General features: G+C 44.1%; 1 protein-coding gene across 5 annotated transcripts in view; it reads left to right on the top strand.

Annotated features, from left to right (window-relative positions):
* The window catches only part of PHYHIPL (phytanoyl-CoA 2-hydroxylase interacting protein like), a 131,131-nt gene that overhangs the window by 98,353 nt on the left and 9,410 nt on the right, over positions 1–23,368 (top strand). For all 5 annotated transcript variants that reach the window (XM_082222440.1, XM_082222441.1, XM_082222443.1 and 2 more), the window contains one exon: positions 19,738–19,934. In XM_082222440.1, the coding sequence (XP_082078566.1) occupies positions 19,738–19,934 (197 nt within the window). The remainder of the gene's footprint in view (positions 1–19,737; positions 19,935–23,368) is intronic.

Below are 23,368 nucleotides of genomic sequence, written 5' to 3'. Positions count from 1 at the left end.
TGTGCTGCAAATCTGGCAGAAGCCTATCCTGATCAGGCTTGTCTTATCTCCTTCTTGTTTCCTTTCCTTCTGTCATCAATTCATGAATCCTTCTCATTTCTCATCCTCCTTTTCACTACCAAAACACAAAAAACTTGTCCACAAATTCTTGCATGTTTCTGCAAAAAAGGATAACATTTCCTGCCTAGGAGTACTGTAGTCTACTCCCCACCCCCACCCCGTCACTCCTCATCCTCATCCTGACTGCAAAGGAAAAGCGGAGTGTTACCACTTACAGTTTGAACCTCCAGATCTTTTAAGGAGCTCCTTGCAGCTTCAAAGTCAAGAGGAGCTTCTTACAGACCTTTACAGAAGAACTGTTCAGAATTATGTCCCACTTGCTTCTGCAATCCTATGAGTGCTCTGTGAAACTCAACTTAGGCTGTGATCATAAGTCCGCTCTCAGAGATCTGTCTATACTATAGTTGCACTAGTCTGTCATCACGCTGTTTTTGTTGGTTGTTCCCAAGATTCTAAAGACAGGGGTGGGAAAAGGAAAAGGGGTCAGGAAAGAAAAGGAGGGGGCTCATGTCTATGGTAAATGACTTGGGAAGTTTAAGGGAAGGCCTTGGTGTGAGGCAAGAAGCAACTCTGTGTGTGCGGCAGTTTTAGTTCTCTGCTTCCAGCGGGGAAGAGGAAGGAGGAACTAGGGAAGGGGCATGCGGAATTGGGTGGGAGTAAATTTGACATTTGGAGGAATGAGGGGAATAGGGGAGGTGGGAATGAAGTGTTTGTGAGGGAGAGAATTTGGGGGCTCTGGCAAAGAGGGAATTAAGTTGGAGAGGAGGAAGAATTGAGGAAGGAGCAAATGGAAATTGATGGTGTTGAAGGAGGCATTTGCTGTGCTACAGAGGACTAGGGAGGGGGGCATTGGGAGAAATGAAGGGGACTATATCAGTGTCCCACTTGGAAGTTGAATGGAGTGGAAAGAGGGGTTGATTTGTGGAGAGTGGGAGGGGTAGCAAGCAGGAAACAGAGACAGCCTAGTACAGTGGTACCTCAGGTTACAAACACTTTGGGTTATAAACTCCGCTAACCTGGAAGTAATATCTCGGGTTGAAAACTTTGCCCCAGGATGAGAATGGAAAAAACGTGGTGGTGAGAGGCCCCACTAGCAAAAGCGTGCCTCGGGTTAATAATGGTTTCAGGTTAAGAATGGCCCTCCAGAACGAATTAAGTTCATAACCCGAGGTACCACCGTATTTATATATTTATATTTAGTAAAATTGCTTAACTTAACTCTTCAATGTATTTATTTAAACCGGGGGTTGCTAACCTGTGACCCTCCAGATGTTGTTAGACTCACAACTCCCATCAGCCCCAGAGAGCATGGTCAATGGTCAGGAGCTGTGGTCAAGCGATATCTGGAGGTCCACAGCTTCCCCACCCCCACTTAAACAATTTCCAAGCTGCTTCTCAGGATCATCCATCCTCCCAAAGCTGCTAAAAAAGCAAGCAATTCAGTAAAACAACATTGTTAATGAGACAGTTAAAATCTGTGCAACATTTAACTAATTAAATACAAGAAAAAAGCAGCAAACAGTAAACCGTATAAGCATCACAGACAACCTCCTCGGCCTCTGCACAGGGCATTAGTTTATCGTAATCGAAATCAGATTAGACGAGAAAAATATTTAGGACTCATATAAAAGAAAAGAAAGGAATTAAAAGAATCATGGGAACTGTAGTCCTCTGAGTGGGCCAGGGCTCCTGGTTGAAAATTATGGGCACAAAAATACGGTTTCCACGGTTTCTTCAAGGAAGCCATGACAGTTAAACTAGTTCAAATCCACTTTGCTCTGGCTGTGTACATGTGCCCTAGTTTGGAAGCAAGTTTCTTTCGAAGTCAACAAGACTTGCTTCCAAATAAATCGGAGTGAGTTTCCTGCAAGGTTGTCCTTGATATTCTTCAGTCAAGTTTCCTCTTCAGTATATTTCTTTATATGCCACAAGAAAAAGAGAATATGTGAAAGCCAGGATTCTTAAAGGCAGTTCAGGCAAGTTTATGTTTTTGTGAAGCAGAGGAAATATTATTTCAAAGGGAAGAACTCAGACCTCTAAATCTTGAGGGACACAAGTCTCCGTGGCAAACTGAGCAACAATGTGTTATTTATGGAGCAGACTTGCTGCTTTTGAAAAAAGTTGAGAAACATGATTTATGCGGTAAGAGTTTGCCAGGCACGAAGAACTTGGAACCATCTGACAACAAATATGCTGTGTGCATCTTGGAGAATATCTGCAGTGCAGATTTTGAGGTAGTCTTCATCTTGTACTGCTTACAACGCATTTGCCTTTCACCTCACCCATTTCTTCCTCTGCTTTTGTGGCCAGTATACTTTTTTCTTCCTTCCTTTGGGTCCACATGTCCCGGGATGCTTAGTCTCTTGGGTATTTAAAACCTTGATCATTGTGAGAATTTTTTTTTATCTTGATCTGTTATATGATACTCATTGAAATGTGAAATACCTATGAATGAATAGATCTACCATGCATCCAGAGTCAGTCTAACACTTTGCAGGTAGGTGTAGCAGTAATAAAGAGGTGGGTTGCCCTGCTTCCAAAGGACAGGTACTATAAAGAGCGTTTGCTGGTGGTACAAGGAAGAGGCTCAGGACTCTCTGTGTTGTCGCCAATGATTGCAGGTTGCAAGTACAAATCCTTTATATCCTTTTGCCACTCTCATTTTGTCAATTTCCAAAGTTTGATACTTGGCACTTATGGAGAAAGAGGCAGATCTTTAGAGCCAGGTAAGTTGATGCAGGAGCTTGAAAGGGAAGCTGAAATGCAGGTGGACTTCACATTTGGATTTTTACCAGCTGAACTGACATGGCTTCCTGTAAAGTAATCCTAATTGGAGAAATTTCTAGGAATTTTGTTAGAGATTCTCCAGGTCCCTCTTACAGCAAAACTCTGATGGCTGATGGAAGATGTACTTTAAAACATCTGGAAGGTACCAACTTGGTGAAGGCTGGTAATGGCAGTCCTTGCAGATTCACATGGGTTCCCTAACAAGCAAATAGATGTGGGAATAAGGGTTCTTGTAGGTAGGAAATTTGAAAATCGCTCTTCTGTTTGAGTCCCAGATTAAATCACTTCTGGTTTACAGTTTTTTACTTTTCAGGATAATAGCTACTACTTATTATCATTCTTCTTGAATGGGATATCTTTCTCCCAGTTGGTGTGGCCTGCAGCCCGGCTGTTTTATTCCCTCAACCCCCACAGAGTGCTTCTTTGAAAGTGCTATGAATTTTCATGGCTGGAGAAGCTAATGGGAAGCTAGAGACAATTGGTATTGGCATTTAAAAAACTCTGCAGGTCCATTAGTCACTCATGCCCTTTCAAGCAGAAATCCATCTAGAGAATGACCTTGTCCAACCGTGAGATTCCACTATTATGCAAGAAGAATGATCTATTCTAGCTTGGGGGTTGGGGGTGGGGTTGATGTTTTGGCGGTGGTTGTATTTCTAGGCCATCGTCTCTGTTGAAAGTTCACTTCATGTGGAGGTGGTGATCAAGGTGGCACTTAAGAAACACTTAAGAAGTCCAAAGCCAATCACTGGCCCCTAAAGAGAGCTAAAAGATTTGGGCAGAAACCCCAAGGGAGGTTTATCTTTCTCTGGGCTGGGCTATTCAAGACGCGGGGAGGGCCTGAATGTTTTCATACATAAAACAAGCAAAAAAATGCTGCCTCCCCCCTCCCCCCTGCAAATAGCATATTGAGGAAAAGGTTAGCCTAGAACCTTCTCCCGAGTATGGTAATTTTATGGGGGAGGGGGAACTTTCTGGATATTTGTTTCCCAACTGCAGCTTGAAATGGTACCACCCACTAACCATTCGCCACTTGGGGTACTGGGATTCCTTTTTTTGTTCTAAGGGTGAGATTTATCCTTCCCATCTTTTCCAAGTTCTGTAGCCACAGTAAAACCATGGAAGTGTATTCCCATTTAACGTGGAGAACTGGTAACTACTTCCTGTTAAAATGATCTAGAAAAGAATCTTGCTGTTGATATGCAGTATATATCAGCATACTTACATTTTATTTGTTTGAGCAAATCCTAGATTGATTAGCGAATGCCTATAGCTGCAACAGTATTGTTTCTGAAAAAAATAATATGTTTTGGGGTACAATCTGTAGGACTTTAAATATTCACACTGTTAGAGCTCTTATATCCATCTTGAGTGATATTATGTCGGGGGGGGGGGGGTTCCTGCCTTGCTTGCTCCCAAACTGCAATGTCCTCTTATCTTGTAGATATTTTCTTGCAGGTATTTGTGCATTGAGAAATAAGGGCGTGCTTGGAAAACCCATTTTGGCAGTCACAATTCTGCACAGGCACTCTGTGAAAACAGAGTGGCATCGGTAGCAGATGTCCTGCTGTTTTTCAAGGAGCTGAAATTCAATGGCCATGTTGACTGGAAAAATAATTTCCACCCCTTAGGCAGAGTAACTGATTTAATAGCACCCCTTTCTGATATAGGCTGATGTATGGTCACATGCATATCCACATATGTACAGGAATGTGAAGGTCACACTCATGATTCACATTGCTTGTTGGCGCTCTCCACAGGACATGCCCTCATCATGAGACTTTCAAAATTGGGTTGGTGGAGCAGAAGTCCTATGACATTGTCCTCCATCTTTGTTCAGAATCATAGGACTTTGCATCTCTTAATATGGCTACACATTACAGCTTTAAACCAGTTTGAAACTCGTCCTATGCCAGCCAATGATTCGTAGTTTGACAGGCAGAACTCAACACCATTACAGAACGGTAGTTCTCCAAATTCTTTTGAGGAAGTCCTGGCATTTAAACTAGTTTTTAAAATGGTTTATATTTATAGTGTGGATGTTCCTTCGTGTGCATTTCACTCCAGTGCTCAATGCTCCCTGTGTGTGTGGAGTAAGCTAAACCTGATGTACTAATTTACTATAGGGAGGTGTGTGTTTATAGGATTCCCCACTTGCAGTTTAAAGTGATGCAGTGCCCAATTCTAATATTTCAGTCTGTGATTCTGCATGGTGTGTAAATAAGTTCTTTCTTCTTGAGACTTGAACATAACACTTCTGCTAATGCAACCTAAAATGGCTGTGTCTTGTGGCTGATTCACATTGAATATATTGTACACGGTATAAGGCTCCCCAAGTCACTTTTGGAGGTGATGCTATCTTGCTACATTTGCCCACCCTAAAAAAACTAAACAAGGCTGAAGAAAATTAAGAAAGCACAAATGACCTTTCAGGCATGTTTTGCTCTTTTAGTTCAATTTTATTTTCTTCCCGGTATTGTTACCTCTGACAAAGCTTTGAATATCTGACAGAAATGTATTGCCTTCTCTTCCCTATGCGCTGTGTATTGATGGTGATGAAACGATAAAGAGAATAATAAAGTACGTGGAAAACACTTTGTTTGCTGAGATTTTGCTTCAGCTGCAGTTGTGATGATCACAACTGCTTTAGAATTGATTAGACAATTTAACTTGAAATTTAGCTCTGGCTATGGCAGAAGAGAGAGAAGCCTGTGAACAGGAGCATAAAACATTAATCTTTTGGTGGCCCCTTTGATCTTAGTAGAGCTGGCAGCTTGTGCTTATTCTTTTGACTTTTTAAGGGGTATAATCTTGCACTCAAATGTGTGAACAATGTTTGTTCTTTGGCATTTCATAAAATGGCGAAAGGTAAACGGTTTGGCTCGGAGAGAGGCAATGCTTTCTGGAGAGCAGAAAAGCTTCCAGAAGATTGAGTTGTTTGTTGCATTAGAGCTAGGATGGGGAATCTGTGGACAAAGGACCATATTTGGCCCATGGTCTAATTTAAGGTGGCATTTGGCATCACTGGATGCTGAAGGATTCCCACTTTTGCTCTCCGAACCACCCCTCTGGGAATCTCTTCTGCTTATAGTAGTGTGTTGTACACAAGAGGTGGAGAAGAGATGCTATGACACAGAGAGAAAGAGCAATGCAGTCCTGCAATAAATGCTGCACGCACACACACCCCACAACACACACACTTTTGGGTCTAGTTCAGCTAACTGTTGGTTGGGCCCCTGACTGACTATTCTTGCAGTTCAGAGGCTCTTCAAAGGAAGAAGACTCCCCACTCCTAGCCTTAAAGAGTTCACTTCCTCCTGGTGCTTGTGGTTCAGAGGCTCTTCAAAGGAAGAAGACTCCCCACTCCTAGCCTTAAAGAGTTCACTTCCTCCTGGTGCTGGATTTGGGGCCGACCCCGAAGCACGTTTCTGAGGCTTGAATCCTACTTTGTGCAACACTTCTTAGCCACAGATAATCTGTGTTTTGTGTGGGCGACCTGCCGAAGGGGAAGGGGAAACACTCATTTCCAAATACAGTGGTACCTCGGGTTAAGAACTTAATTTGTTCTGGAGGTCCGTTCTTAACCTGAAACTGTTCTAACCACTTTAGCTAATGGGGCCTCCCACTGCCACCGCACCGCCACCGTGCGATTTCTGTTCTCATCCTGAAGCAAGGTTCTTAACCTGAGGTACTATTTCTGGGTTAGCAGAGTCTGTAGACTGAAATTATGAACGCTTGGAAATTTCCAAATATCTCCTATGTGTCCATATTCTTCAAATACACAGTGGTATCTCGCGTTAAGAACTTAATTCATGGAGGTCCATTCTTAACCTGAAACTGTTCTTAACCTGAGGTACCACTTTAGCTAATCGGGCCTCCCACTGCCGCTGCACCGCTGGAGCACAATTTCTGTTCTCATCCTGAAGCAAAGTTCTTAACCCAAGGTACTATTTCTGGGTTAGCGGAGTCTGTAACCTGAAGCGTCTGTAACCTGAAGCATCTTTAACCCAAGGTACCACTGTACCAGTTTTAAAGCAAGAACACCACTTGAGGAAGGACTTTCCCACATTATAAATTATTGTTGCAATTAGTCCTTCGTTGCTTTCCCCTGTGCCTGGGCTTTCCCCCAATGTTGTCTCTGCAGGCTTTCTGTATTTAGAGTGTGGGTAGCCTTGTTGATGCTATTTTCTCCAAAAGCAAACTTTAATCAAGCAGCTTGTAGTTTTCCTTCATCAGCTTGACCTATCTCATAGCCTCAAGGTTTCAGAACGGGTTTCACTTGTTTCCTTTTGTCTGGAGGGCTCTAATTCCTGCTTGGTTGAGGATCTGTTGAGTATGGATGACTACATTCTCTTGATGTGCTAAAAGGAGATGGCTGGCAAGACAGCAAGCCCTGCAGCCTATTGTTACAACCACTGTATCCTCTATGGCAAGTGGCACAGATCCTCCGGCAGACAACCAGTTAAGTCTGAGAGCAAAAGAACTTGATTGCTTTGCCTTGGTGGATTAGACCAAGATATATCAGCCTTTTGTTTTCAGCAGTGGTCATTCAGATGCCTTCAGGCATTAGCAAGCAAGACATACAAATTATGGCCCTTCCCCTCTTAGTTGCACTTGGCACCTGATATTCTGAGGCTCTCCAACTCCAGTTAACGTGCTGCCCATTAATGGTTCTGCCTCCTAGATATTTCCTAGGCTGACTGCTTCCATGATGCTGCACAAGAACAAAATTTAACCTCGTGAGAATCTGAACTTTTCTTTTCTGGTCACAGCTGGCAATAGCCAAGCATCAGACTCAAAAAAGAATTGGAGACCCTCAAGTATCACCTTGAAAATAGAAACCCATTGGAGAGTGTTTGGTGGTTTTTTTTGCTTTTTTTAGGGTTTGGTCTGCTACTCAGGAGGGTCCCAGTTTTCTGACTAGCCAGGAGGGCTTTTCTCTTCCTTGGGCAGCCAGCATAAATGTTGCTGAAACAGAAGGGGTGGTGGTGAATGATCTGCAGGGGGTGACCATTAGCCTCCACCTTTCTGATTTCATCCCTGAAGCTGTTTATTCCCTGCCCTATGGGAACTAATGGCTCTCCTTCTATGTATCCCATATGTTGAGCTTCAAAACTCACGGGAACCAAAATAGCTTCACAAGTATTCAAATGGGGAACCTTTCACCAGATCCATGTTTGGATAGCAAGACTCTGGACAAAAGGTCTAATATTTGTGAAGCATATCAAGTGGTGAAAACCATCAATCGCTTTGGTGGGTTTCATAAGATGCTGGGAGAAAGCCCCTGACAAAGAACCTTGTGAAATGTATTTGACAAATCAATTTGCTGTTGCAGTTTGCAAAGGGACCTTTCTGGAAAACCGAGCAAAATTACGATAGCTAAGAGATTGCATTTTGCAGACTCTGACAAGATTCTGTAAGCATCCATGGTAGGATATTTTATCATTTTAATGAGGCATTAGAGAAAATGCAGTTTTTAACTATGTCATTGATAGTGAATTAATTTGTTTTTAAAGTGCTCTAATGTAATACATTCAAGCTTGGGAGATGTCAAAATAAGATCTGCTTTTCTGCACCGTTCGTACTGCATAGAAATTATTCAGAGATGCTGAGAAATGCAAGTGAATGTGGGTTGTTCAGTCTGGCAAGCTAAAATGCTAAGTGTTGACAGAATGTTATCCATAGTGCTACAATGAATTTATTCTGATGAGAAAAGGTATCTTCATTGGTCCCACCACCAAGGTTTAGATGGTTGTTTTGTGGTATTAAAATTTGGCCACAAACCTCTCATGATCCAGCTGTTGCTGCTCTTTTATCACCCACAATTCCCTCTGTAAGCCAGAGGAAGCCTGGGAAGCAAGTGCCTAGGGGCCATTGGGCTGATGGCTCAAGCCATCTTTCAGTTCCATAAACTGGCACAGCCCCTGACAAAATAGCTAGCAACGCTGCAGAGTAAACTGCCTCAACGGTTCTGAAAAACTTGCCTTGTCCACACAAAAATGTGTCGCTGCAACGCCTTTTGCCACCAGATCACCAGAGGCAACATCGGGAATCCAACCAAGACAGTACTTAGCAGGCTTTAAAAAGAGATTAGATAAATTCATGGATGATGGGCCAATGAACTGCTAACAAATTTGTCATCTATGATAGCAAATCCAAGACCTCTATTTCTGGGGGCAAACTGCAAGGGAGCATGGCATACTTCTCAGAAGTACCTGATTGTCTACCTGAAGACTGAAAGGGAATTTTTATTTTAGTTTTTAGTTTTTTAAAGCAAAAAAGAGAGTAGAAGTTCAGCTCTATAACGTGTCCTTTTGAAAAGGTTGCTCTTTCACCCTATTTTGCAATTAAAATAATTTCGCTTGCCTTTGAGTGTTTGTTCTGGAAGAAAGGCAGTAATGAAGAGTGGGAGTGTGCTAGTTCATGTTGTGCTAACATAGCGTTCGACAACTGTGACTCTTTTTTAGTCACTGCTCATATGGATAATAAGTTAATTATACAATTAGCCATTTGTGAATCAGACATGTGCTGGGGACGTTGGTGGGGAGAAAAGAGCAACAATTGTTCACAGCTTCCATCACTATTGTTGGCTCAGACGTACACTTGACACATTAAAAATCTGTAGGCCTGAGGTAAATGTCCTGTTCCCCAACAGGCATCCTTGCACGTGACCAAAGGAGCTATTTATTTTTACTATGTTTAAAATTAGCGCAACATTTAAACAGTTTTTTCTGTAGAGTGTCGGTGGTATTTTTCCCTTAAGCACTTTCCAAGAAATTGACATTCCTGAGTATAGGAGGAAAAGCACCTGCAATGCCAAACTTCACAGAATTTGGCCTGGAAATTATTATTATTATTATTACTACTACTACTACTATTATTATTTGTTTTATTATTATTTATTAAATCTATACACTGCCTTTCATCCAAAGATCACATGGCAGTTTGCATCATGAAAATACAAAGTGAAAACACAAAATACATAACGGAATGGCAATAAATCAATGCCCATCCCACAAACACATTTAAAAGGCCGTAGATTGTTTAATTAGCCAAAGGCCTAAAGGCACCAAGAAAGCCTCCCTGGGGAGACCATTCCACAAACAGAGAGCCACCACAGAAAAGACCCAGTCTTGCGTTGCCATCCTCCAGACCTCTTGTGGAGGAGGCACACAAAGAAGAGCCTTGGATGATGACCGCAGGGTTCAGGGCAGTTCATATGGGGAGAGGTGGTCCTTGAGGAAATGTAATCTTGGGCAAATTGAGCAAACCTGCAGCATGCCCCAGATCTGAAGGATGTTAAGAAGTGCTACAATCTCTGTGCCTTCCTGCAGCTCTCACCAAGCAAGAAAACAACAGGGAGACTAAACAAGGAAGCTTCTTGGCAATCAGGCAGAGCAGCTGACTTGTGGCTGCCCAGGATACCTATAAAACTGGCTCACAACCCAGTGGGCATAACGGCTCAGGGTCCAGCAGGCAATGGAGCGCACTAGGGCCTTCTTGTCAGAGAGACATTGGATCAAGTGGGGAATCAATTCAGGGAGGTAGTTGGGTACTATATTGCTTGCCCTCTAAGCAGGTTCAATGGAATTTATCCTCAGGTTACCAGCCCATACTGCTGCTGTTAAGGGACACTGCTGTTAAGGGCTCTTGGATAGACGTTGCCATCATAATACTTCACATATGTGGCACCTATACACCTCGTTTTGAAGAGAGCTGCTTTTGGCATGATTGCCTATCAAAGTCTGGCCAAAGAGGTTAGTAGGGATTTATAACTGATAAGAGTATGTCCTGGCTGCAAGTGATCTTTCTGGCCCATGGGCATCCCCTCTCACTTTCCTCCACCCCATATTAAGCAGCTGCTGGCCAAAAATGCTGAGTTTACAAATCAATATGTAACTGAGGAAATTCGCTTGTGAACATTGGCCAACAAACTTTTAGCAGCCTACCTGTCCACATATGCCTATAGTTGTGGGCTAGTAGCCTGAGGGTAAATTCTGTTGAACTAAGGTGCAAAGTGCATCGTAGTACAGTGGTACCTCGGGTTAAGAACTTAATTCATTCCGGAGGCCCATTCTTAACCTGAAACTGTTCTTAACCTGAGGTACCACTTTAGCTAATGGGGCCTCCCACTGCGCCGCCGCTGCGCGATTTCTGTTCTCATCTTGAAGCAAAGTTCTGAACCCAAGGTACTATTTCTGGGTTAGCAGAGTCTGTAACCTGAAGCGTCTGTAACCTGAGGTACCACTGTATATGCAATTGAAAGGGCTGAGGGAAAAGAAGGAAAACCTAAGCGTGAAAATGAAACCCAGAGATGCAGGTCCATGTCAAGTGGCTAGTTTTCAGTAAAAGGATATACAAATGTCCCTCAAACCTTTTCTGCAAGCAGTTTTGATGGGTTCAGAATTCAACCCTAGGATCAGTTTTAGCTCAGCTCAAAAAAGTCAAATTCAGTGTTAAGAAAAAGAATTCAAAATAAAGCAACAAAACTACCATTATACTTGTGCAGGCAATTAAGCAAATATTTTACTTTAATAGAGGATGATCTCTGATAGAAATTTTTATGTTTATGCACGTGTGTGTGTGTGTGTAACTGCTTTTATTTTTATTGCTGGCGGTATACAAATATTTTTTATAAATAAAAACATTATGAGGGTGTCAGTTCTTGCAGTCCTTACATTGGGAATGTTGTGTGCAATGCTGACAGCCCATCTGCTGATGGTCTTTGGCTGTAGTTGGGTACTATATTTTAATCTTTTTGGACCATTGTGTATTTGCTGGATTTTGTTGATATTTCATATTAATATTTTATTTTATTTCTGCTGCACCTTGGTACTGTTTTTAATACACTGGGCCTTGGTGTTCATTATTGATTACATCCATTGATATTTTATTTCATGTACATTAATATTTTATTTTATTGTAAGGCTCCTTGAGGGTATTTTTTACCTTAACTAGTAAAAATAATAAAGAAAGAATAAAGAAAGAAAGGTTAGTCCAGAGCTCAAAGAAGAAGAATGTGGCTTAGATTTTCAGCTCCCTGGCTTGAATCACCTTTCTTGTGAATTAAAGGCTTATAAGGTAGTGGCTTTTTACTTCAGGAAAAAAGATGAATAGCTGGGAATATAAAAGGCTCTTACACATTTCTGAATGGTGCAGAGGGAGTGAAAAGGCAGAAATTACTCTCTCATACAGAGACTCAGAGGTCACCTGAAGAAACACACAATGTGACTTAATGGAGGCAGTTTGAATGTTCGGCAGCAAGTGAACAAGCTATCGTGTGATCAAGTGTTGTACTTGCCTGCCTGAACCAGAAATCGGTATGTCAGTGGCAGCTATTAATTACGGGTGCTTAAGATGTGTGCTGGCAGTGGCGGGGCACTGTGTCTGAATCCACAAGTGAGATCCAGCATAACATCAGCATGAGACATTTTGAGGGCTGGTTTAGTGCAAGTGGTTGTGCAAGAGGTAGCGTACAAGTTTAACTGTTGCAGAGTAGAACAGTAGAAATTGCACTAGGGTTTCCGACTATGTCATGAGTCAGTGGTGGTCGCTCCTCACTGCCCTCCATGGACAGCGAGGAGGTTCAGTCAGGGGAAAGCCAGGATTTATGAGGCAGAAATCCTGGCAATGCTCCCCAGTGGGGTCTAGGGAGTTCACTGCATCCCGCTGTGCCACACAAGCCCATGTCTTCCAACTTGAAAGGCAGAGCGGGTGCAACCTGGGAGAATGTCCCTGCCATGGACGACCCTCCATCTCCGGCATGATTTGTGGTGGGTTCCTCCATAATTTGGACAATTGGCATTAATCATGAGGTGCTTCTGGACCGACACATGTGCAACATCTTTCACAAGCCACCCACTGAATTTGGCTATAGTACGCTACGCTAAAAATGGGGTTCCCACAAGTGGGGTGGCTGTTAAATCTCTGGGCTGCCACAGTTGAAATCTGCCAGTGTTTTTATGCAGGGGGGGGGTATAATTTCCAGAACTTTAAGAAAGGCAACATAAAACAAATATTCAAGGGCGCTTGTCCTGTAGGGAAGCTGGGTGTGTGAGGCCTGGGTGATACATCAATATATCGCCCAGAAGCGGTATGAGGGCAGAGTGGGATGGTGGTTTCACACAGTGATATATCGCCAATGAAACCGCCACCGCTCCTGAGTCCCTCTACTAGCAACTTCCTCCGGTGAGTGTTGCTAGCAGAGAGACTCAGGAGAGGGAGAAAAAAAGCTAAATCAGTGAGGTGCCGATACAACTTGTTCCTCCCTCTGTATCTTTAAACTGCTTGGCTGATGAGTGTGCGGTTGCTGAACAGTTAAAGGACCCCCCAACCTGGTCTGGCTCCCACGCAAGCAGGGGGAGCACCGGGGATGATTCTGCAAGCAGCTCAAACAAGCTACATTGTCCCAGCCCGCTAGGTGCTGGGGTGAAAGCGCTTCAGCTCCCGCAGTGAGAGCTGCGGCAATTTCACCCGCCGCCTCACAGGCTGAGGCCAATGCAGCTTGTTTTTACAACATCGTGGTATATCGCCACACCCCAGTGTTTGGCTGGTGATATAACCACAATGTTGAAAAGGTGATATTTCCCAGCCCGTGTCTCTGTGTGTTGTATTTTATTTTATTTTTGGCCCTGCTGGAGTACACCAGAGCAGAAAGAAAAATGAAGATTTTTTTTTTTAAGGCCCACATTTTTCCTGAAAATGTTGCTTAGAAGAATAAGAATCTTGTCTTCTAAGGAAGCTGGGTCATCATATTTTTTTCCTCTCCTTGTATGCAAAATAAATTATCAACATTCCAAAAATATTCATTCTGGCCAGAAGACAGTCATGTTGGAATCTAATCCATAATGAGGTGGAACTGGAAGAATTTGCGCACGTCAACCAAAGTTGTATACCTCTTGATTGCAAATGTTCCTTTGTACAGGCAAACATGCTTGGGGGGGGGGGCAAGGATAGGGTACTTGGGGCAGTCAAGATGCTGTTGGGCTCCAAGTCTCATCCACTCCAGACAGCAAGGCCTATGTTCAGTGATAACTGTAACTGAAGTTCAGCAACATCTGGAGAGCCACACCATTGATGATAAGAAGCCAGACCATTGAGGGGATGAGATGATGAGCAACCAGGGAATTGAACACAATGCGGTGCCTAGAAATCCTCTCCACAGAATTGATGACTTGGAAGGAACCCTGAGGTCATCTCGACCAACCCCTTGCAATGCTAGAATATGTGGTTGTCCCATAAGGGGATTGAACCTGCAACCTTGGCATTATCAGCACCACGCTCTAACCAACTGAGCTATCTTGACTCCTGCTTTCTCTCATCTCTTTTGAATTTGTGTGGGCCCGGTCTCTGGAAATGTGATGCAGAAGCAAGAGCCTTTTCCGGGGCCTGGGACGTGCATCCCACAAACAGAGATGACCGCTGCATTTTACTACCCACCTCACTGCCTTGACTGTTGGGTCCAAGTGTTGGGCTTGTTACAGTCGCAGGCATTTTCTGCTGGAGCTGCTGTAAAATGCAGAAACGTGTCCCAGCAACTAAGAGAAGCTCTTTGGTTATTTACAAATGAAGGAAGGAAGCCAGCTGCAGTCGTTGAGTCAGCCTTTTTCATTCAAAAACTCTGAATCATCCTGTCCGGAGCCAGAATACCTCTTGCTTGGTTTGCATAACATGGTTTGCCATCTCTTTCCGAGGCAATTTTTTTCTCCCTTTTGGAGGGGCGGTGCTGCGCAATATGCAGCCATGCAAGGTGGTGCGGCTCTTCCTCACTGCCTCCCTTTGCTGGTGAGAACCACACCTGTTGACTTCCTGGCTGTAATGCATATGTTAACAGACAAGCTCCTGCATCCACTCAAGGAGAAACTGTAGGAGACTTGGACATTAAATCGTGGAATGAGAGCCACGGCCATTTGGCTAAAGTCCGGAGTCTGCATTCAGCAGGAGCTTTCCATCAATTGCAAATGTTTTAGCTCAGCTTTCTCCTTGCCCCTTTGCTTTATCTCTTTCTCCTCACATTCTTGGTTTCCCGGTGCGGTGTCTTCCCCCCCCCCTTTCCCCCCATTCTCTGCCTTTTCCCCTTCTGCAGTGTCATTTTGCACCTCCCCACCGGCTCATGCAGCATGAAGCTGGTAAACATCACATAGCCCTGCCTGCTTTCGCACTTGCTGGTGGCACCACTGCAGGAAAGAGCTGCTATGCGGGATAGAAGGCCTAATTTTAGTACAGACACTTCTCCCTTGGCAGTGGGATGTCAGTGGGCACTTGGCTCCTCCCTCTCCTGCGCGAACTGCAGAAATCTGTCAGGGTGCTCTGTGGAAACGCAGTGCAACTGTAAATACACCCAGAGCGGTGACCGAAGGTGACAGGAGGAGAAGGATTGCTAGGCACACATTTGTAGAAGCCCAGAATCGGGTTTTTCTTATTACAAAAGATGGTATGTTGTGTTTGGCACTAAGGAGGGGGGTGGGAGGAAATTGCATTAACAAGAGATGGATAGTGCAGCAATTTGCATACTGATAGGCTGGTTGATCCGAGGCACTTTGCTGTCCTAGGGAGCAGAGCCAAAACAAACACCCAAAAACAAACCTGCCACTGAAATTATGTGTGCTGTGGTGCAGCATACAAAAACTTCCCTCATGCAAGAAATAAAAGTGAGGCAAATTCCAAGTGTTGGTGGTGGTTCGGGGCTTTAGTTTTTGAGAGAAGGGTGGCGAGTTTCAGAGTCCTCCCATCCTGATTTTACACACACACACACACACACACACACACACACACACACTTTTTAAAAGCACTTAAAGTGTGTTTCAATCAGAACACCTTACCTTTTGCTATTGAAACCCTCTCCCAGGTCGCCAGTTGCTGGGCTCCCAACTCCCATCAGCCCAAATGGCCAGGGTTTAGACCTGATGGGAGCTGTAGCCCTTCAATGCCTGAGGGGGCAGGTTCCCCCACCCATGATATAGTAGTTGCAACTCTGCCACCCAGGCTTCATCAACAGCTGCGGAAATCCAAGCCATGGGAACTTCTTGAAGTGGTAGGGCAGGTGCTTCACACAGAGGAGCCCCCAGGCCCAGGCCATAGCATTTCCTTGCGTGCATTTAATTTGCACAGTTTCAACTTCAAGGTTGAAATCACATTGGTTAAATGTGCGGCTGCACTGTACCTAAGAGATTAGACACCTTTAAAAGGCAATTAGACAAAGCAGGTTTTGAAGCCAAAAGGCCTTTTCTGTTCTGTTCAGAGGTAGACTGCCTCTGCACCTGGAGGTTCTACTTGGTAATTAGCTGACAGATAGCTTTCATTCTCCAGGTTCATAGGCCGTTTGTCTCTGACTAAGTTGAAGGAGATGAACAAACAAGAGAGAAGCGCCATTGTCATCAAATCCTCCTTGCATTTGGTTACTATTGTGGGAAGCGGGTTGCTGAATCAAATGCAAGTGCTTAGTTCTTCTATAGAAGCCAAATACAGTGGTACCTCAGGTTAAGTACTTGCAGATAAAATCGCTCAGATTCGGGAAGAAGTAGACTCCACCGTGGGAGCAGGGCCGGGGCGGGAGAGTGCTAGAGTTCTGTCTAGTCAAGTTGAGTGGGATCAATTCCAATCTGTTACCTCCGAGGATGTGGACAGGCTGCTTGGACGAGTGAAACCAACCACCTGTCTCCTGGATCCTTGCCCATCCTGGCTTATAAAAGCTAGCCGGGAAGGACTGGGCGATGGGCTTCGTGGGGTGGTGAATGCTTCCCTCCGTGAGGGAGCCTTCCCAGACCCGCTGAAAGAGGCGGTTATTAAACCGCTTCTTAAAAAACCATCTTTAGATGCGGCCACGATGGCCAACTATCGCCCAGTCTCAAATCTTCCATTCCTGGGCAAGGTGATTGAGCGAGCGGTTGCCGAACAACTCCAGGCACGCCTGGAAGAAGCGGACCATTTGGATCCCTTCCAGTCGGGATTCAGGCCTCATCATGGGACTGAAACTGCCTTGGTCGCACTGGTTGATGATCTCCGGCGGGCTAGGGACAAAGGTGAGAGCTGTTTCCTAGTTCTGCTGGATCTCTCAGCGGCGTTCGATACCATCGACCATAGCATCCTTCTGGACCGTCTTGAGGGGCTGGGAGCTGGGGGCACTGTTATACAGTGGTTCCGCTCCTTCCTCCTGGGCCGTGTTCAGAAAGTGGTGGTGGGGGATGAGTGTTCAGACCCCTGGGCTCTCACTTGTGGGGTGCCTCAGGGTTCTGTCCTCTCCCCCATGCTTTTCAACATCTACATGCGGCCGCTGGGAGAGATCATCAGGAGGTTTGGGCTGGGTGTTCATCAGTATGCGGATGATACCCAGCTCTACCTCTCTTTTAAATCAGAACCAGTGAAGGCAGTGAAGGTCCTGTGTGAGTGTCTGGAGGCGGTTGGAGGATGGATGGCGGCTAACAGATTGAGGTTGAATCCTGACAAGACAGAAGTACTGTTTTTGGGGGACAGGAGGCGGGCAGGTGTGGAGGATTCCCTGGTCCTGAATGGGGTAACTGTGCCCCTGAAGGACCAGGTGCGCAGCCTGGGAGTCATTTTGGACTCACAGCTGTCCATGGAGGCACAGGTTAAATCTGTGTCCAGGGCGGCTGTTTACCAGCTCCATCTGGTACGTAGGCTGAGACCCTATCTGCCTGCGGACTGTCTCGCCAGAGTGGTGCATGCTCTGGTTATCTCCCGCTTGGACTACTGCAATGCACTCTACGTGGGGCTACCTTTGAAGGTGACTCGGAAACTACAACTAATCCAGAATGCGGCAGCTAGACTGGTGACTGGGAGCGGCCGCCGAGACCATATAACACCGGTCTTGAAAGACCTGCATTGGCTCCCAGTACGTTTCCGAGCACAATTCAAAGTGTTGGTGCTGACCTTTAAAGCCCTAAACGGCCTCGGTCCAGTATACCTGAAGGAGCGTCTCCACCCCCATCATTCTGCCCGGACGCTGAGGTCCAGCGCTGAGGGCCTTCTGGCGGTTCCCTCATTGCGAGAAGCAAAGCTACAGGGAACCAGGCAGAGGGCCTTCTCGGTAGTGGCGCCCGCCCTGTGGAACGCCCTTCCAGCAGATGTCAAAGCGATAAACAACTACCTGACATTCAGGAGACATCTTAAGGCAGTCCTGTTCAGGGAAGTTTTTAACGTGTGATATTTTATTGTATTTTTGGTTTTTATGGAAGCCGCCCAGAGTGGCTGGGGAGGCCCAGCCAGATGGGCGGGGTATAAATAATAAATTATTATTATTATTATTATTATTATTATTATTATTATTATTATATTATTATAATTCGTTCCGGAGGTCCGTTCTTAACCTGAAACTGTTCTTAACCTGAAGTACCACTTTAGCTAATTGGGCCTCCTGCTGCCACCGCGCCGCCAGAGCACGATTTCTGTTCTCATCCTGAAGCAAAGTTCTTAACCCGAGGTACTATTTCTGGGTTAGCGGAGTCTGTAACCTGAAGTGTATGTAACCTGAAGCGTATGTAACCCGAGGTACCACTGTAAATAAATCTCCAAAACATATTGTACCATTTGCACAGAGCAGGCCACAAGCTCTGACTGGGCTGTGCAATAAAAGTGATGTTACTGTTTATTGCTGCTGCTTATAAATACTAGCAGACATTTCCATTCCTGCATTAAGGTCTTCTTAGCACCCATGTCTAAAATGTGCATTGAAGCTTAATTAAATTGTGTGTGTGTGTGTGCGTGTGTGTGTGTGTAAGTAAGTAAGTAAGTAAAATATTCCAGTGGACTGGAATAGTGGCTGGCATTAGCTATTAAATTAGCAAAGCAATCATTTCTGGAACAGCAGCAATTCTCTCTGACATTAATTACTTCATATGTCTCTCAGGATAGTAAAAAGAAAAGAAAAAGCTCACATTAGCTCAGCCTGACTTTCCTGTGAACCAGACTGCAGTCTTAAGTAATGCTGATGAGCATTGAGTCACATGGATTAATCCCATTTGCGTTTGTGGGCAGGCCCGGTTTATGAGTGTGCTGTTGGACATCCCATCATCCCTGACCCCTTGGCCATGATGGCGACTGGGAGTCCAACAACGTTTGGAGGGCCACAGGCTCCCCAGTCCAGTTATAGGCTCTGCATCTGTGCAGCACCTATGCACTATCCCTTGTGTACAGTTGCCAGGTGGCTAGTACTGGTACAAAAGGGTAAAATGTTGTTCTGTCAGGTAATCACTCAGCCTTTCTCCACTCCTGCAGCAGAATAGACTGTAGCACAGGCTTCCTCAACCTCGGCCCTCCAGATGTTTTGAGACTACAGTTCCCATCATCCCTGACCACTGGTCCTGCTAGCTAGGGATCATGGGAGTTGTAGGCCAAAAACATCTGGAGGGCCGAGGTTGAGGAGGCTTGCTGTAGCAGTTAAGGCCTCAGATGGCAACTGCATCATTTATTTGTCTCCCCATATCAGGATGCTCAGTTTTTATTTAATGTATTGTTGAAATCATATCAACATCATCAAGTTACAGTTAAAGAAATAAGAAGCATTGTGTCCAGATTTGCCCATGCAACAGAAACCCCTCTTTGCATGGACCCCAGAATCGAGCAATCTCTCTTCTTCTACCTCAGAGTATGGCATGTATGGACCAGGCCTTGAGATCCAAAAATCTCCTAATTCTCACCTTCCTATTTCTGCTCTGCCTGTGTGACATGACAAGTTCTGGCTTGGCTCCATCCCCTGGTCTCGCCCAGCACTTTGGCATCTTAAAACAGACACACACACACACGCCCTAATCCTGCACCATTAATGAAGAAAACAATTCCCTTTCGTTTTCCGGGAAAATTAGAAGGGGCAATCAATCTCCAATGCCACTCTCAATGACAGAGAGTCTTTATTCTCTCTTCCCTCCTGTGCAGGGAACAAATCGCAAGACAGTGGAATTGCAGAGATGGAGGAACTTCCTGTTCCACACGACATCAGAATCAGCAACATCACCTGTGATTCCTTCAAGATTTCGTGGGACATGGATTCCAAGTCTAAGGAACGCATCACTCACTACTTCATCGATCTAAATAAGAAAGAGAACAAGAATTCCAACAAATTTAAGCACAAGGTATGTTTTTGTTTTTGTCAAACAGAAGGTACAGCAGCAGAATGTGCTTCGAGTAACTGCAAAGTTCTACATGCTTTCCAGATCACTGAAATGCTTTTTGATTGTGACACTTGAAAGGGAGGAGGTGGTGGTCTTAATCTCTTAAGTGGTAAATTTACTAAAGAAAAGGCTTCCATTAAGTCCATGTTTTAACTCCAGTTGAGTGTTCTTTTTCAGTCCTAATGGTGAGATATACCCCCAAGAAACTGATGGGTAATTTCTCTTCCCATCAGCGAAATGTCATTTCCCCCACCCACCCTCACTGCCCAGATTTCTTTCTCCTCAAACAAGGTGGAGAATTTCAAGAGGTCATTTGCATACAGCCCTCATTTCAAACATAAACCTGGTTCACACCAACCTTTCTCCTTGTGATTCCAAACATATGAGAGATCATATGGAGAAGCAAGGAAAACAGTATACACATGTGAACCACCTTAAGTCGTGATGTGATCCTTGTGGTGTTTCTTCAAACTCTATTGTCCAAGTATTTTGACCAAGATATGTGGCCTGCTTACTCCAGAAGGCATGGCTGAGGGGGGAAACCTGCAAAATAGCTTCCCCGATGTTATAAAAGGAGCAGCTTAAAAGACACACCAGGTTTTTTTTGTGTGTACGTATTGAATTGCCAGGTACATCAACTTGGCTATTGATTTTTGCCTGGACACCAGTTCTTTTCATCAGTTGTGTTCTTTTCATCGGTTCTACACCACATTATGCTTTGAGGTGGGGCAAAAGGTGTCAATTAAAAAGAAAAGCAGTTTAGTACTAGAATGACAATGGTTCACCCTGTGAGGTACTTTTGAAGAACTGAAAAGGCGTTGCAACAGAAATAAACATTTAGGTCTCGCAGGAGAAATAAAACATTTCTGGGTGAGTAGCACTGGGGGGTGGGGGACAAAAGAAATCAATGTTTGGTGCTACGGGGGTAATAGGATCAGATCAATGGTCATTATAAAACAATGTAGCTGATCTATGCTAAGGCTACTAAGACTGTGTCCAAACATTTGCTCTGAAAATTATTGGCCCTGTTCTAGTAGTTTGGGGTTTGACCACAACGCATGAGCAAACTGGAGCCCCACAAACCTCTGTGTCATGGTGAGTTCTTTAAACCAGGTGCCTTATATGTATCAACATCATACCCACACCATGCATTTAAAGCACATCCAGTGCACATTTTGAACCACATGACACACACACCCCCCGAAAATGTTGGGAACTGTAGTTTAAGGGTACTGGGAATTGTAGCCCTGTGAGAGGGAAATGACAGGTCCCAGGATTCTTTGTGGGAAGTCATGTCTGTTGGCTTTGCTTTAAATGTATGGTATGGCCCTCCTCTTTCCCACCTCTCCATAGCCTTGAGGATAGTTGCGGCATTTTACAATCATGAAGACAAATTTAAACACAAAACATGACAGGGTCGTGCTGAAGCACCAGTCATGCAGAAAATATTAACCAGGCACACCGATTTTGCAGCGCAAAATGCCTGCAAAACTCTTCTGAAACTCCTAGTAACTGGCAAGGCTGAAGGCCCTATAGGCACATTCAAGTATGCCTGTTTGGGAAAACGTATCAGCTTATATGCCCATTGCCCCATGGATCAGAAGGATGATTTCAAACACATTGATATTATGGTATCTTTTTGAGGTTTGCCCCCTGCAGAGAAATTTAATCAAATGCAAAAGTGGAAGGAAATGAAAAGGAGAGTTGTAACGTTCTGGGATAAAATGTTGTGCCCTGACAATTAGAAAACCTGGCAGGAATCTGAGGGGCAGGTTAGAAAATAGCATTGGGGTGTATTGGAAAACATAGAGGGTGAAGGGCAGTAGCAGAAGAAAGAACCATAGAAGACGTGAAGAGGCAAGGAGAACAAGAGAGAGAGATGAATGGGATGCTAAATACTTCAGCTGACAAACTTATCCCGTAGGAAAGCAGAGGTTAAAATAGCAGCAACTATTGGTACTGCTGGCAATTATAACAGATTGAACTGATTTTTTTTAAAAAAAAAGACTTTGGGATATCCTTGCCTGGACTAGAAGATAAGGAGCTAGAAGCTCCTTAATTAATAGGCTTGAAGGGCTTAGCAGAATTTGCATGAAGCAAAAGTTTGGGTACAAAGTTATAATTTCTACAATACATTTTAATATAATATCTATCAGTATGTAGCAGATTATTCAAGTTAAATGTAACCTAACGTGCAATAGGCAAGCCACCAAGACCTTCATATAACAACTGCTTGTGGCGCATGCCAGTTGAGGGGTGGGCAGTTACCTGACAAATGAGCTGTGATCAGCTTGGTGTGTCACAACAAGTAGTGTAAACCTATAAACATCCTTCTAGTGCATGGGGGGGATGTGAATGATAAAGTTTAATTTATTAACCTTGGTCCCAAGTTAGTGACAGATGAGAAATTCAACTCACTTTGCATATAAAACCTATCTTTCCAAAAACAATACACAAACCAAAACACAACCATCCTTTGGAAATTTCACATTTCTGAATTTTGCTTTTTGGTTCGCCTGTAATGTATACAAAAATGCATATACTAAACTATGCATAAAAAGGCACATCATTAGGGGAAGTTGCTTTGCAAAAAAAAAAAAATGCACATTAGGCAAACTCACATGCCAAGAAGTACATATTTAGGAGAAATTTAGAGGCATGAGGACTTTCTTTGAAAACAAAATTGCAAATGTATAAACATGTGGGAGGGGGGTTGCAGCTCACAAAACTTTGAACACTTCAGACATTACAAGGATTTAATTACCTAATAGATAGTTCATTACCCACTAGGTTCTACTCAAAATAAATTCTGCATAATGACAAAGGGAAAATATAAAAATCAGAAATGTAGGGAGAAGTGTAAGGTGAATAAAAAGAAGAAGAAGAAGAGGAGTTTGGATTTGATATCCCGCCTTTCACTCCCCTTCAGGAGTCTCAAAGCGGCTAACATTCTCCTTTCCCTTCCTCCCCCACAACAAACACACTGTGAGGTGAGTGGGGCTGAGAGACTTCAAAGAAGTGTGACTGGCCCAAGGTCACCCAGCAGCTGCATGTGGAGGAGCGGAGACGCAAAATGTTTTGCCAAGAAGATGCCACAAGACCCCGGGGGACACATACTACCTGTGGAGATGGCAGCCAAAAATGATTAGCATTAGTAGAACCTAAGTTGCACAATCAATTGTGAAGCGATTTTTCGAGAGAGAGAAAAGTCAAAGTCACTTACATCGATTTTGCAATAAACAATATGGGGCAGAGTTACAAGGCATTTTGTGAACAGAATGACTTAAGAAGATTGTTTTGTGCAAAGTAATTTCAAAAACAAACCACCACGTAGAATTCTGGAGAGTTCAGTCCTTGCATAGGATAAACATACGCACAGGATAGTCTTGAATATA

Source organism: Podarcis vaucheri (assembly GCF_965113315.1).
Source record: "Podarcis vaucheri genome assembly, chromosome: 5".
NCBI lineage: Eukaryota > Metazoa > Chordata > Lepidosauria > Squamata > Lacertidae > Podarcis > Podarcis vaucheri.
Note: the sequence above shows the minus strand (reverse complement) of the source record. Positions and strands in the feature narration are given on the sequence as shown.